This window comes from Megalobrama amblycephala, linkage group LG4 (genome assembly GCF_018812025.1).
Source record: "Megalobrama amblycephala isolate DHTTF-2021 linkage group LG4, ASM1881202v1, whole genome shotgun sequence".
Lineage (NCBI taxonomy): Eukaryota > Metazoa > Chordata > Actinopteri > Cypriniformes > Xenocyprididae > Megalobrama > Megalobrama amblycephala.
This window is the reverse complement of record NC_063047.1, coordinates 44,304,464-44,319,491: the sequence shown is the minus strand read 5'-3', so window position 1 is coordinate 44,319,491 and position 15,028 is coordinate 44,304,464. Positions and strand designations below refer to the sequence as shown.

Below are 15,028 nucleotides of genomic sequence, written 5' to 3'. Positions count from 1 at the left end.
TCTTCTCCTGCTGCTGGTAGGGCGCTAATTTAGGGAACGCTCGTACGGGTCGTATTTGATGGTAGTTACAAACAACCTATATTGTCTTGTGAGTTGGATGACTTTTGTTCTTTTTAGGAAATCTGGCGTTTTATGCCTTCTCTTATCTTCAGTTGAGTAAAGAATATATAGATGGTAAACATAACAGAAGAAAACACACAATGCTTTAGGCAAGGTAAGTTTATTAATTTAGCACATTTTGTTCACAGTAGTAATTCAATGTTTGCCTTGTGTGTCTGATCATTACTGAGTTTCTCATTGAATTGTACACATTTTCTGTTTTACTAGTTTCCGTGTGGCTCTGATTGCAAGTTGAACGGCCTCTGCGTGTCTGAATCCTTTGCTCTCAGCCTCCTTTATGGTGCTCTCCCTCTCCTCAAGGGTCACCACTGTCTCCAGTGCTCTGCGTATATCTGTTCCTTTCACAAGAGGATACATAAGAAGTTCTGCAATAAACGTGTTAGAAAAAGATTTCTTAGCCTCCTGTCGTGACTCTTCTGCTAAACGCCAGTATATTTCCTGCCAATCAGTTAGAGTGCCTCGTTTGTGCTTCTCTTTGAACTGCACCACTTTCTTATCCAAGTTCTGCTTCTGGATCTCCTGAATGTGTTTCTCTGTTTCTTCAAACAGGTCATTTGTAAAGTGTCCATTCTCTTCCATCATCGTCTCTATTTTACGGATCAGATCTCTGAACTGTGGGAAACTGGTAGACTCATTGTCCAGACAGAAGAACCTGTTTCCACAACTCTCTACAAGCTTTCTGAGATCTGGATCACCTTCCTCTAGATACTGCTCAATGGTTGTATTCTTTAACAGTTTTTTATGAGTGAAGATGATCATGGAGTATTTGTTCATCTGTTCTCCAAACACTTCTTTAAGTTTCTCTATGGTGTTTTTCTCCTCCTCAGTGAATCGACCCACTTTAATCACAATAAGAAAAGCATGTGGTCCAGGAGAAGTGAATGTTATGCATTTCCCTATTTCAGTCTTAATCTCCTCTTCACTGAGTTCGGTATCATAAAGTCCAGGTGTGTCGACGACTGAGATCTCTTTACCCATCCTCACTGTAGTTTCTGACTGACACTGTTTCGTCTGAGACTTTGAACTGGCTGAAGATTTAAACACGTTTTTGCCGATGATGGTGTTTCCAGAGGAACTTTTCCCAGCTCCAGTTTTTCCCAGCAGAACCAGCCTGATCTGGTTTTTCTTCTCAGGAATCATGTGAAGCTCATCTGGATCTTCTGATGGAGTCCCTCCTGGCACTACAAAAGACAGATATTACAAAGACATATTACACTTTACACTTTTCACTCTAAGCCTAGTCAAAATTTGGACCTTCCTTTTTTAACACATTGTATTTCTGAGATAAAAACATGGTTGTCCCAAAACCTTTTTAGTGATAAGACAGAGCTTTGTAAATCTGGTTCACAATTTTTAAACGTAGATGACTCCGTTTTGGAATCACAAACCAAATTAAAAAATCTAGGAGTAATATTTGATTCAAGTTTGTCTTTTGACTCACATGTTCAGTACACTGTAAGGAACTCCATTTTTCATCTCAGAAATATTGCTAGACTCTGCTCTATGTTATCGCTCTCGGTGACTGAAAAAGGCTTATTAACACTTTTGTGTTTTCCTGCATTGAATATTGCAATGCACTTCTGGCTGGGGTTCCTAAATGCGCTCCTCACAAGCTGGTCTATTGGCAATCCCACAGACACGGTTGCGTTCTGTAGGGGATAGGGCCTTCTCATCCCTAGTGAAAAAAAGTATACTAAGTATACTTGCAGCAAGACTAATTATTAGTATATTTCAAGTGTGTTAATGATTAGTTCATTTAAAGTGTGCTATTTTGAAACAACTAATTTTGTACTAAGTATATTTAAGTTGAAATTAAGTAGTATTAAAATACAACTTTAAGTATATTTAGTGTACTTATGTGTGCTAAATTGGAACAACTTCAAGTATACTTAGTACACTTTAAGTATATGTCTGGGACTAATTACATGCTTGATTAGTGATATTAAAGTGTACTTTATTTGTGTTATAAGTATACTTTTATTTGTGTTGTGAGTATACTTTATTTCTGTTATGAGTACACTTTGTGTTATAAGTACACTTTATTTGTGATTTGAGTACATTACAAAATAATTACGAGTGTCTTCAGAAAACACAAGCAATATACACTGAATATATTATAGTATATACTGTATGCTCAGTACCTTTGGCTTATTCCAAATATTAAACATTACACACTTTACAGTCAATAACAATACACTTCGTTATTACTTATACTTTGTATAATATAGTCAACATTTGAAGCGGATCAAAACCTTTAATCAAAGTTGTCCTAACTTTTTTGATCCACTTCAAATGTTGACTACTGTACTCTGAATTACATAATCTCACACAATACAGTTGTGCTACTATTTAAATACAGTTGAACACATTTTCCCAAAGTTGAATGCATTTGTTTTCAAGGCCATTAAAATAAATAAAATGTAACATCACTAATGAAGAGACATATTTCATTGACAAATCCAATGGTTTTTATTTAAACTTAGATTCAGCAAAACTTACCATGTTTTTCATTAAAGAAAAAAAAAAATATTGGACCATGGTGACCCTCTATACACAAATACAAATTACACATTATATTCCATTTTCTGATGAGCTTCTCATTGTGTCTGATGGCACAATGATGACCGCAGAGACTCGTGAAGAACAGCATCTGTTGACAGAATAAAGATATAAGACCGCATGTTCAACTCTTTATTCGCGTTTACAATAGTCTGTCTGAATCCTACAATGAACCAATACTATTGTTGAACAGTAAATGAGGATTAGCAGCAGGGAACTGTATCAGAATGGCATGTCGATATTGTTTTCGGTACATAGTCAAGTATAAAACACTTTATGAATTAATATCATACAGAATACAGGCTGATTTGACCAATCATATGAATGTTTTGGTGTTGCACACAAACATGTGCCATAAACCACCACACACAAACTCAAAAAGGAGATATCAAGCCGAAATATCGCTCTCCGTTTGTTAATGAAAATAAAATAAAGTTTGTTAACTGTTAGACTACAACTCACCTCCCAATAGCAGCACTTTTCTCCGGTTCTTTCAGGATCGCGTAGGCCATTAGATTAGCCGGTCGTCGTCGCCATCACGGTCAGGCTGCGATGTCACTTGATTGAACTGGTCAGAATCCCCAAGATTGAGCGATGTATTGCGCTTTCAGTGTTTTATTAAATAAATTATACATTGCGACATTATACTTCACCTGAGTGACTGAGCGAGGGGATTCAGACGACGACCGTGACGTCAGCAGCTCTGGTTGGCTGAAGGCAGTGAGCAACAAAATCTGATTGGTCACAGACCAAGTTGAAGAGACATTTGAATTCCGATAAGTTTAACCACTCGACATATTTTTTCGCATTACTTGTGCTGCTGCTGGTGTGTTTAATATAGATTTGTGTGTACGACTGTAAAATGATTATGCCAGTGTAAACTTAATAAACATTTAAACATATTTGGAAATTGTATAGTCTACACTGCATATACTAAATGGGCTTGTAATCATAGACTGTAAAAAAATAATGCATGTAATGCTTGTAATGCATTCATACTGAAATAAATAGCACAAGTAATATAATGAATTCCAAGGATGAAGAAGTAAACTTAAAAAATATACTCAAATTTAACATTATATACACTACAACTTCAGGATATTAAATAATGTATTTTTTAAATATACTTTCAGTGCATTGTTACAATGATCATTTTCAGCACACAGTTAAAATATACCTCAAATATATTTTTATAAAGTGCAAATAAATACACTTTTAAAAAATAAACTGAACTTACACTTCAAGTATATTTTTCTAAAATATATTTTTTAGAAAATATACTAAAGTACAATTATTTTAAAGTGTGTTAAAAGTTGCATTGTGAAAATATGATACTAATATACTTTTTATATATTTAATGATAGTACATTTTTTGTTAGTATATTTGCAGTGTACTATAGAAAAAAGGAATATATTTAAAATACAATAAAGTATACTTTTTTTTTCACTAGGGATCCCATGCTCCTAGGCTTTGGAATGCACTTCCTCCTCACATCAGAGATGCACAGAATTTTTTAGGGTAGCTTTTTCTTGACTGTCTTGATTTGTATTTTTTGTATGTATATATGTAAAGTGCCTTGAGAAGCTACTTTAAAGGCGCTATGTAAAAATTAAGTTATTATTATTATTATTATTATTATTATTACTTGGTGAACAAATTGCCATAATTTTTGTATTTATGAAGTCATTTATAATGGCAACAGTATAAAAGTCACTTACAAATGACACCAGGAACATTCATGCTTGTTCTCCTCCTCATTTGTTTCATGATAAATTTCCCTCTGTTCTCCATCATCATTCCTTCAATCTTCTGCAGTAGTTCTTGTTTCTGATCAACTGATTTAATCCTGTTATTGAAACAGTGAAACTTTCCTCCACATTCAGTCACCAGTCTCTGTAAATCCTCATGATCTTTGTGTTGTAGATATTCATCAATGGTCTGTGGTTCATCCAGTGCATCCAGTTCATCTCCATGTGTGAACAGAATCATGATGTACTTCTGAACTTCAGGACCAAATAAACATTTAATGAAATCCAGGAACTCTTCCTCATTTTCCAGAGGTTTCACTAGAGGAACAGTGAGCAGAACTGAACTGAGACCTGCTGAACATCCAGAGACCAGCTGCTCTTTCAGTTCCTCCAACTGCTCTTTATTTAGATCTGGATCCAGTAGATCTGGACAGTCAATCACATGAACCTGTTTCTCTCCGATCTGAGTTACTTCTTCACAAACTTCAGTTTCATTCTGTGTAAACTTAAACTTTCTTTCTCCCAGTATCGTGTTTCCAGATGAACTTTTCCCAGAACCCTTTCTACCTATCAGAAGAATCCGGATCTCTGGATCATCTGGACCGGAGCTGCTCGTTGTCATCTCTGAAAGAGACAGAAAATACAAAGAATGCTATTTAAGGAAATTACATTTATAGATGTCATAAAATGGCAAAGTCAAGTCCTACTTACATAGCATGAAAAGTATTGGACAACAAACTAAGACAAATCAAAAAAGCATTTTTCATCAGAATAAATTGATGAAACAATATTTTAAAAATGAAAAATATTATTTGCTGTTAATGATGCCTTAATTATTTAATATGTCTCCCCTCATTATGGAGCTTATGACTGTCACATAACTGAGTGAAACTGATTGACATCTTGAGTAGTGGGATGTCAACATAACTTAAACTTTGTCTTCAACATTTTTATTATAAAGGAATCAAAGGCTGTAAAACTGCACACAGACCGATTTCTACAGCAGTTCTTGTCTCACTTGCACGGACAAACAGATTCCATATTCATCAGAATGAATCTGCCTGTATATGGCCAGGGAAATACAAACACTGAGCTTAGTCTTGTAATAAAATAGTGATGTGATACACTAATGCATTTAATATCAATGTCTTTTTCTTGCTGATGCAAGATGTTTAAATTATACCATTGGACAGGGTTCCTCAAATTCAGCCCTGAAGGGCCACTGTCCTGCAAAGTTTAGCTCAAAGCCTGATCAAACTCTGAAGACCTTTGCCCTGTCCAAATACCCACACCTGCGGTCTTGGCCAATTGAGAGAGTGTGCACGTGACAGAAAGTAACTGCCCAAGTCTTAATAATGCCAAAGCGCTGTGCCCTTAATGTACAAAATACACATTATATTCATACTCATCTTTGCACCAGTAAAATGCAACAAGTAATGTTTTACTACCAAATTAAATGTAATATCTAATTCATTTAAGTTAATTTTCTTGACAGAACAACCTTTGCAACTGCCTTTTATCACTTAAAGCGGCACAAGTTTTAAATGGTTTTGTCTGTTACATAGGGACTACAGAACAGACATTTATAAGTTTATTTTAAAATGCAAAGTATTGAAAATAAAAAAGTGTACAATTTTTAAATGCTATAAGTGTGTCCCATAATGAGATGATCAAAACTTCTACACACACTTGTGATCTTCACGCCCACTTGAACACGAGGCCAAATGCAGGAAATCATGCAAGTAGACGAGTGGTCAAGTGCAAAGACTGCAAGTGTGGGTATTTTGATAGGTCACGTGATTATCTTTTTCAGGTGTTTGATTAAGGGAACTGAACTCTGCAGGACAGTGGCCCTCCAGGACAGAATCTAAGAAACTCTGCCATAAGAATGAATGAATGAATAAAAAAACAAAAACGAATAAAGTTAATGACCACCTTGGAATTATAAGGTCCTATTTGCATTCTATGTAATTCTGAGATACTGTTTTCTGCATTCCATACTCATTTATAGATATAACCTTTTTGCTTTCTTAAATAAGTCACACGTACGCAACTTAATAAAAAACATCACATAAGAATATGTAACTCAATTTTGACAATAATGTCAGATAAAACCTCAATGCTAAGGTGATGAATGTTATGGTGCTGCATTTCATTTTGCTGTTTTTGTCTGCTTTTGTTCTGCTTTTTGTTTTTTTGCTAAAGGTGCGGTTGGTGTTACTGCGTCATCATAAACATTGTGAAATACTTTTCCTTGAGTTCAAAGGATATTACTTCCGCTTCTGGTGTAAAATGGTCATTCGTCTGTGATGTTTCTTTATTAGTTGTATTTGAAGAACTTTAAGACTAAGAACAGAAGCCAACAGCAATCCGTGTGAAGAGATTCCCTACCTGCGGGTGTTGAAGTTCCCTCTGCCATCTTTAGTGAATTACTCTCCAGACAGACAGATCACAAGAATGAAAAGAGGAAAAAAATAAGGGAAGAGCTGGAGCAGCAGCGTTTAGATCATATTTCACTTGGCATAGAGATGTTGTTCTTCTTGTTAGACCTGATAAAGGAGAAGCCTGAGTCACACAATAAGCAAACATGATCAGACACTATATGAATCGCAGGTGAAACACAATGCAAATGCAATTACTTGATCATCTCTTTATCAATTTTAGGTCAGATTTCATAGTTAATAGACACTTTCGTTCTGCGAATGGACAATTTAGTCTTGTTCTATGTAATTCTTCAAAACATACTCCATCTGCTATGAGCTTTAATAATGATGATTCTTTAACCAGAACTATTGTTGCAGAATATGAATGAAAACATACAGGATTTAACCGTCGTCCCTCTCTCAGCCCCTCAGCTATTGCACTTTTAACAGTATGACTAGGCCTCGACGGCTAATAAGATGAAAAAATGAGGAGAACATGGGTTATATAAGGAATATGAATTGCAACATTAATACTGAAACATTATACACTTAAAATGTTGAATTATTGGTACAATTGGGCCAAAAGTGAGCGTGATAGTGTGTGCCAGGGCCAGACACCGCTGGGGCTTCCATTTTTGGCCCACCGAATACCTTAGGCCAAAGCGGGCCAGCTTAGGCTTGAGGAGTGGTTGCGAACAAAGGTGGACTTTTTCTATGAGATTGTAGAGCATCAGCCAATATACCAGCAAACATCACTAAAACATTTAAAATACTTAGCTCAAAACTCACTTTCAGATGGCAGTGAGTGTTTGAAATAACTTCTGTTTGAGATCCGATGTGGATTCTGATCACCGTACAAATCATAGGATATCACAATCGAATTTATTTGGTTATATATTTTATCTTTCAATACATCTTGTATCTTTTTCCTGGACTCTCTGAGTTCCATATTTAGCTCTTCATATATCAAAATCAGTCATAAATCAAGCATTCTGCATTAGTTCAGGCAGGTCTCGTAGTCAAGCTCCACTATCAGTTGATTTGCAAATTCCAATCCCACACATATCAGCTGATCCGACTCCTATGGACTCTATTGGCAACTCTCAAATATGGCACGTTATTTAAACGTAGTTTCCGTCTGTCTGCCTGCTTGGCTGCTTCCACTGCACGCTGCTTGCAACCCACCTCCTCCGTACACTTGTGTCTAACTTAATCAGTGTCATTCTGTTGTCACTGATGCAGCTCTGTTCTCAATAGGGGGATTTTGTGCTGCTCTCCCAGTTAAAAATGTGAGGTTGTCCCCAGAAGTTGCTGCTGTTCCCGGTCTTCGCTTCCATGGAGCTCATGAAAAGGACAGGAGCCACACCGCCAAATTTAACTTCAGCAAAATATGCCAATAAAAAATTGACTAAACAGATTGTCTATGGTAATTTTTGACTTAAGTGGTCCTGACTGAACCCAGACACACTGTGTAAGTAACTGTAGTCAAGTCAAATTTATTTATATAGCGCTTTTACAATTGGTAATTGTTTCAAAGCAGCTTTACATATTAGAAGCACAGAAAAAAGGGAAGTCGTTAAAAATAAGCTGTACAAACAAGCGTGGTAATAAGTAACATATACAAGATGGTGCTACATTAAGCCAATGTCGGCTGACTCCCAGGGGTGGAAAAAACCCCTAGGAGAAAAACCCAGCGTGCTAACACTGGGAAAAAAGTCCTAGGAGGGAAAAAACCCCTTGGAAGATATATATAATATATGTAAATGGATATGGAGATCAAAATCTGAATTATACATTTTTATTATAGAGATTAAAATAGATTATATATAAATATATGTAAGCGGATACGGGGATTAAAAATATGAATTATAGATGCAGCCAGAACTGGATCTGTAGGCCCATTGTCTCCTGGGCTACGTTGTAGTCAGGTCCAGACACAGGTTCTCCATCTGATCTGGATACGGCCTGGATCCAGCACCCGGCAAACCTCAGGATAAGCAGAGAGACAGATATTAGCGTAGATGCCATTCTTATTCTGATGTACAGGTATATCTAGTGTTATAGGAAATGTTCTCGGTTCCGGCCGACCTAATTATTGCAGCGTAACAATCCTTTAACGGATTTTAAAAAAAAATGTTAATGTATTGATAATGTGTTATGTGTATGCAAGAGCAAAGAGATGTGTTTTTAGTCTAGATTTAAACTGACAGAGTGTGTCTGCTTCCCGAACAATGCTAGGAAGATTGTTCCAGAGTTTAGGTGCTAAATAGGAAAAGGATCTGCCGCCTTCAGTTGATTTTGATATTCTGGGTATTATCAACTGGCCTGAATTCTGCGATCGCAATAGACGTGAAGGACTATAATGCATTAAGAGCTCACTTAGGTACTGGGGAGCTAAACCATTTAGAGCTTTATAAGTAAGTAGCAAGATTTTAAAATCTATACGATGTTTAATAGGGAGCCAATGTAATGTTGACAGAACTGGGCTAATATGGTCATACTTTCTGGTTCTAGTAAGAACTCTAGCTGCCGCTTTTTGGACCAACTGTAGTCTGTTTAAAAGCCGAGCAGAACAACCACCCAGTAGAGCGTTACAGTAATCTAGTCTTGAGGTCATGAATGCATGAACCAACTGTTCCGCATTTGTCATTGAGAGCATATGTCGTAATTTAGATATATTTTTTAGATGGAAGAAGGCGGTTTTACAGATACTAGAAACATGACTTTCAAATGAAAGATTGGTATCAAAGAGCACACCCAGGTTCCTAACTGAGGACGAAGGTTTAATGGAGCACCCGTCAAGTGTTAGAGAGTATTCAAGGTTTTTTCGTGAGGAAGTTTTTGGTCCAAAGATTAGGATATCAGTTTTTTCTGAATTTAATAATAAGAAATTTCTTGTCATCCAGTTTTTAATGTCAGCTATGCATTCTGTTAGTTTTGTGAATTTGTAGGTTTCGTCAGGGCGCGAGGAAATATAGAGCTGAGTATCGTCAGCGTAGCAGTGAAAGCTAACACCATGCTTCCTAATTATCTCTCCTAAGGGCAGCATGTACAGAGTGAAAAGCAACGGTCCTAGTACTGAGCCTTGTGGTACTCCATATTGAACTTGTGATCGATACGACATCTCTTCATTAACTACTACAGACTGATAACGGTCAGATAAGTACGATTTGAACCATGCCAAAGCAATTCCACTAATACCAATATAGTTTTCAAGTCTTTTTAAAAGAATGTTGTGATCGATAGTGTCAAAAGCAGCACTGAGATCTAATAACACTAATAGAGAAATACAGCCACGATCGGATGATAGGAGTAGATCGTTTGTAACTCTAACGAGTGCAGTCTCAGTACTATGGTATGGTCTAAATCCTGACTGGAAATCCTCACAGATTCCATTTCTTTCTAAAAAGGAGCACAGTTGTGTTGAAACTGCCTTTTCTAGTATCTTTGACAGAAAAGGTAGATTCGAGATTGGCCTGTAATTTACTAAATCTCTCGGATCTAGTTGAGGTTTTTTAATAAGAGGTTTAATAATAGCCTGCTAAGGTTTTTGGCACGTATCCTAGTGTTAAGGATGAATTAATTATATCAAGAAGTGGACCTACTGTAATGAGGAGTCTGGAGGCAGCGGATCCATTTGCAGCTTTATTTGAGATAGATGTACACAGGTAGGAGCAAGACAATATCGTAATCGGGGACAGGCAGAAGGTCGAGGCTGGCGGCTAGATGCTGGGTCGTGTCACTGGCAGGGATCGAGGCAGGCGGCAAGAGCTCAGAGACGGTAAACAGGCACAGTTCAGGGTATGCAGCAAGGGTTCAGCAGAGATAAACAGTCCAAGATGTAACGAGATATCAGTCCACAAAATAAACGCTCAGAAATGACTACTAAAAGCAAATCAAGACTTCGCGAAGCTGTGTGTGTGTGTGCGTCTTAAATAGTGTGGTGTGATATGGCGCAGGTGCAATGTGATCAGTCCCAGGAATGCGGGCCGATGGGAGATGGAGTCCAGATGGGTGCGAATCAGTATTCCGGGGAGGGCTCCCTCCGGTGGCCCGGAGGATGCACCGGAGGAGCTGTATTCGTGACAGAGCCCCCACCCTGCGAGCGGCTCCAGACGCGAGGAGGCGGACGCCGGGTCTACCACGAGGTCGTGGGGCCGGTCTCTCCGGATGCGTCCGATGGAACTCTTCCAAGAGGTTGGGGTCCAGAATATCATTCGCATTGACCCAGGATCGCTCCTCTGGACCGTACCCCTCCCAGTCCACCAGGTACTGTAGCCTCGGGCCCCGGCGCCTTGAATCGAGCAGCTCTCGAACACGATAGGCCTCCTCGCCCTCTATCAGCAGCGGTGGGGGTTGCAGGTCCTGAGCCTCCTCCGGATCTCCTCGCGGGCCCCCGGAGGGTTTCAACAGCGAGACATGGAAAGTAGGAGAAACACGGTAATTAGCAGGTAAATCTAAACGAAAGGATACTGGGGTGATTTGTTTTACAATTTGGAAAGGCCCGACATACCTGGGACTGAGTTTTCTGCATGGGAGTCTCAGCCGGAGATCTCGGGTGGATAACCATACCCATTGGCCCACAGCATACCGAGGTTGGGGTCGACGCCGTTGGTTGGCCTGGGTTTCGTGTCTCCTGACGGCACGTTGAAGATGTTGATGAGCCGCATCCCAAGTTTCCTCACTTCTTTGCATCCATGTGCTGACTGCTGGTAACTCTGAGGGCTCACCTGACCATGGAAACAAGGGTGGTTGATACCCCAGGACACACTGGAACGGAGTGATGCCGGTGGCGGGTTTTGCAAGGAATTCTGCGCGTATTCTGCCCACATGAGATAACGACTCCAGTCTGCTTGTTGGTGATGACAGTAGGTGCGGAGAAATCGAGTGAGCTCCTGATTCATTCGTTCGGTCTGGCCGTTGGATTCTGGGTGGTAGCCTGACGTAAGACTGATATTGACATTTAACTGTTTGAAGAAAGCGGCCCAGACCCGGGAGGTGAACTGGGGCCCTCTGTCGGACACAATGTCATTGGGTAAGCCATACAGTCGAAACATGTAATTACAGAGTACCTCAGCAGTTTCAAAGGCTGTGGGTAGTTTGGGGAGTGGTATCAGTCTGCACGCTTTAGAGAACCGGTCAATTACAGTCAGAATAGTGGTATTGCCTTGAGAGGGAGGCAGGTCTGTGATAAAATCTATGGCAATGTGTGACCAGGGCCGTTGAGGAACGGGTAGAGGTTGGAGCAGTCCAGCAGGTCGCTGGTGGAGCGACTTGGAGGTTTGACAGGCGACGCAGTGATGGATGAATTGGGTGACGATTTAGGAATAATGTACTCCTCGTCCTTACACGATTCGGTGGCCTCAGTCTGTCGAGACAAAGCGTCCGCCTTGGTGTTCTTGGACCCGGGTCTGTATGTGACTTTGAAATCAAATCGAGTGAAGAACATGGCCCATCGAGCTTGGCGTGGATTTAGTCTTTTGGCTGAACGTAGGTACTCCAGATTTTTGTGGTCCGTGAACACGGTGAACGGGTGTTGCGCTCCCTCCAACCAATGCCGCCACTCTTCTAGGGCGGCCTTCATGGCCAGCAGTTCTCGATCTCCTACATCATAATTCCGTTCAGCAGACGATAGTTTGCGAGAGAAGAAGGCGCACGGGTACATTTTCTCAGGATCGCCCTGGCGTTGGGATAGAATAGCGCCAATACCGGTGTTAGAGGCGTCAACCTCCACAATGAACGGTCGTTCCGGGTCAGGGTGACGGAGGATGGGCGCCGAGGTGAACCGGTCTTTCAGCTCTTGAAAAGCTCTGTCAGCTTCAGGGGACCAGTGCAGGCGGGAGGACGAGCGTTTTGTCATGGACGTCAATGGTGCAGCTACACAACTGAAGTTTCTGATGAATCGCCTGTAGAAATTAGCAAAGCCCAGGAACCGCTGCAGTTCTTTGAGTGTGTGTGGTTTGGGCCAATCCAGCACCGCCCTTACTTTGCGGTCGTCCATAGCTACCCCATCTCTGCTGATGACATACCCCAGGAACGCTGTGGACGTCTGGTGAAACTCGCACTTTTCGGCCTTGGCATACAATCGATGTTCGATCAGTCTCTGTAACACAGTTCTTACATGCTGGACGTGTTCTTCAAGGGAACTAGAGTATATCAAGATGTCGTCGATATATACGACGACCCATCGGTTTAGCATGTCTCTGAATACGTCGTTGATATAAGACTGGAACACAGCTGGACTATTGGACAGGCCGAACGGCATCACGAGGGTCTCGTAGTGGCCAGTGGTTGTTGAAAAGGCCGTTTTCCATTCATCCCCTTCCCGGATGCGGATGAGATTATAGGCGCACCGGAGGTCTAGCTTGGTGAAATACTTGGCCTGTTTTAACTGTTCGAAATTTTACTGTGATGTCGTTCAGACCCCTGTAGTCAATGCAAGGCCTCAGACCCCCGTCCTTCTTTTTAACGAAGAAGAACCCGGCGGACGCTGGTGAAGTGGACGGTCGGATGAATCCCTTGGCTAGCTCCTCCTCAATGTAGGTTTTCATAGCTGTGGTTTCTGGTTGAGAGAGAGGAAAGATTCGTCCCTTGGGAGGTGCTGTGCCGGGTAGAAGATCGATGGCACAGTCGCCGGGCCTGTGAGGAGGGAGTTCAGTGGATCTTTCCTTGCTAAAGGCTACTGCGAGGTCGGAATATTTAGCGGGAATGTTCGGTCCCTCAGTGTTGACCTCCATGGACCGTAGCGGCACCGGGTAAACTGATTGTAGACAATGTGTGCGGCAATGTTCTCCCCAATGTAGTATCTCCCCTCCTTCCATGACACGTGTGGGTTGTGTGAGCGCAGCCAGGGCAGACCAAGGATGATGGAAATTTGAGGTGCATGAATTACATAGAAGCAGATGGATTCTTGATGAAGGATGCCGATTCGTAATTTGAGTTCGAGGGTGACGTGTGTGATTCTCCCCTCTCCGATGGGCTTGCCATCTAGCGCCTCCACTGTTAATGAGGAATGACAGTCAGTTAGTGGGATGTTGTGTTCTCTGGCGAAAGTGGCAGACATGAAATTACCCGCCGCCCCTGAGTCCAGAAGAGCATAAGTAGTGATACTTTGGTCTTTAACAAGGAGTTGCGCAGGAATTTTCAGACAGTTGAATGAATAGGTGGGGAGTGGAAGAGAACTCACCGCTCTGGAGCTTGGAAGTGGTGGTCGGACCGGACAGTTATTTTTGATGTGCCCAGGTTGACCGCAGTAGAAGCATAGGTGCAGCTGACGTCTTCTCTCTCTCTCCTCTGGTTGAATAGGTGTATAGCCGAGCTGCATGGGTTCTGGGATTGTGTTGCTGGCCCCGGGGACGCGACCAGGTCGTCGAGTGCGCAGCAAATTGTCAATGTGTATTGCCAGATCGATGAAAGAGTTCAGTGTGCTGCCCTCGTCTCTGCATGCCAGTTCAGCTTGTAAATCCACTGTTAAGCCCCGGCGAAATAACAGTTTCAGGGTATCTTCTACCCAATTGGTTTGTGCAGCCAACGTGCGAAATTGTAGTGCGTATTCGGCCGCGGTGGCTTTGCCCTGAGTTAGTGAAAGCAGTTGATCACCCGGGCTCTGTCCCCCCTCGGTGTGCTCAAACACTTCTCTGAACCGCTGTAGAAAGTTTGTGAATGAGGGAAATGCCGATCCGTCATCGCGCCAAATGGCGGTGGCCCAATCCAAAGCCTTCCCCGACAGCAGCGAGCAAACAAACGAAATGCGACTTATATCCGTGGGGTACATGGATGGCTGTTGGTTTACGTATAAAGAACATTGTAAAAGGAACCCCTTACATTTAGTTGGTGTCCCGTCGAACTTTTCAGGGAGGGCCAGTCGAGGATTCGGGACGGCCGGAGGGGTTTGAGGCGGCGCGGCGGCTGCATTCCTGGGGTTTCGGGAGGATTGAGCCGGAGGCCTTGAAGCGTTTTCACCAACTCCTCGGTGAGCGAGGTGAGGCGTGAGAGCTGGTGATGGTGCATGGCGAGCTGGCTGGCTTGAGCGGTTAACTCGGTGGATATCTGGGCCAGTGCTGCTGGATCACTTGGTGGCGAAGTCTTCTGTAATGAGGAGTCTGGAGGCAGCGGATCCATTTGCAGCTTTATTTGAGATAGATGTACACAGGTAGGAGCAAGACAATATCGTAATC

At 41.5% G+C, this 15,028-nt stretch overlaps 1 protein-coding gene across 1 annotated transcript; it reads right to left on the bottom strand.

The window, feature by feature from the left end:
- Positions 1-215: 215 nt before the first annotated feature.
- On the bottom strand, positions 216-6,931 carry LOC125267662 (GTPase IMAP family member 8-like). Its single transcript, XM_048189510.1, has 3 exons — positions 6,820-6,931; positions 4,399-5,052; positions 216-1,301 (listed from the first exon to the last, which is right to left on the bottom strand). The coding sequence occupies exons 1-3, from the start codon at positions 6,845-6,847 to the stop codon at positions 295-297; spliced, it is 1,689 nt and encodes a 562-aa protein (XP_048045467.1). The 5' UTR covers positions 6,848-6,931; the 3' UTR covers positions 216-294.
- Between the last annotated feature and the right edge of the window lie 8,097 nt (positions 6,932-15,028).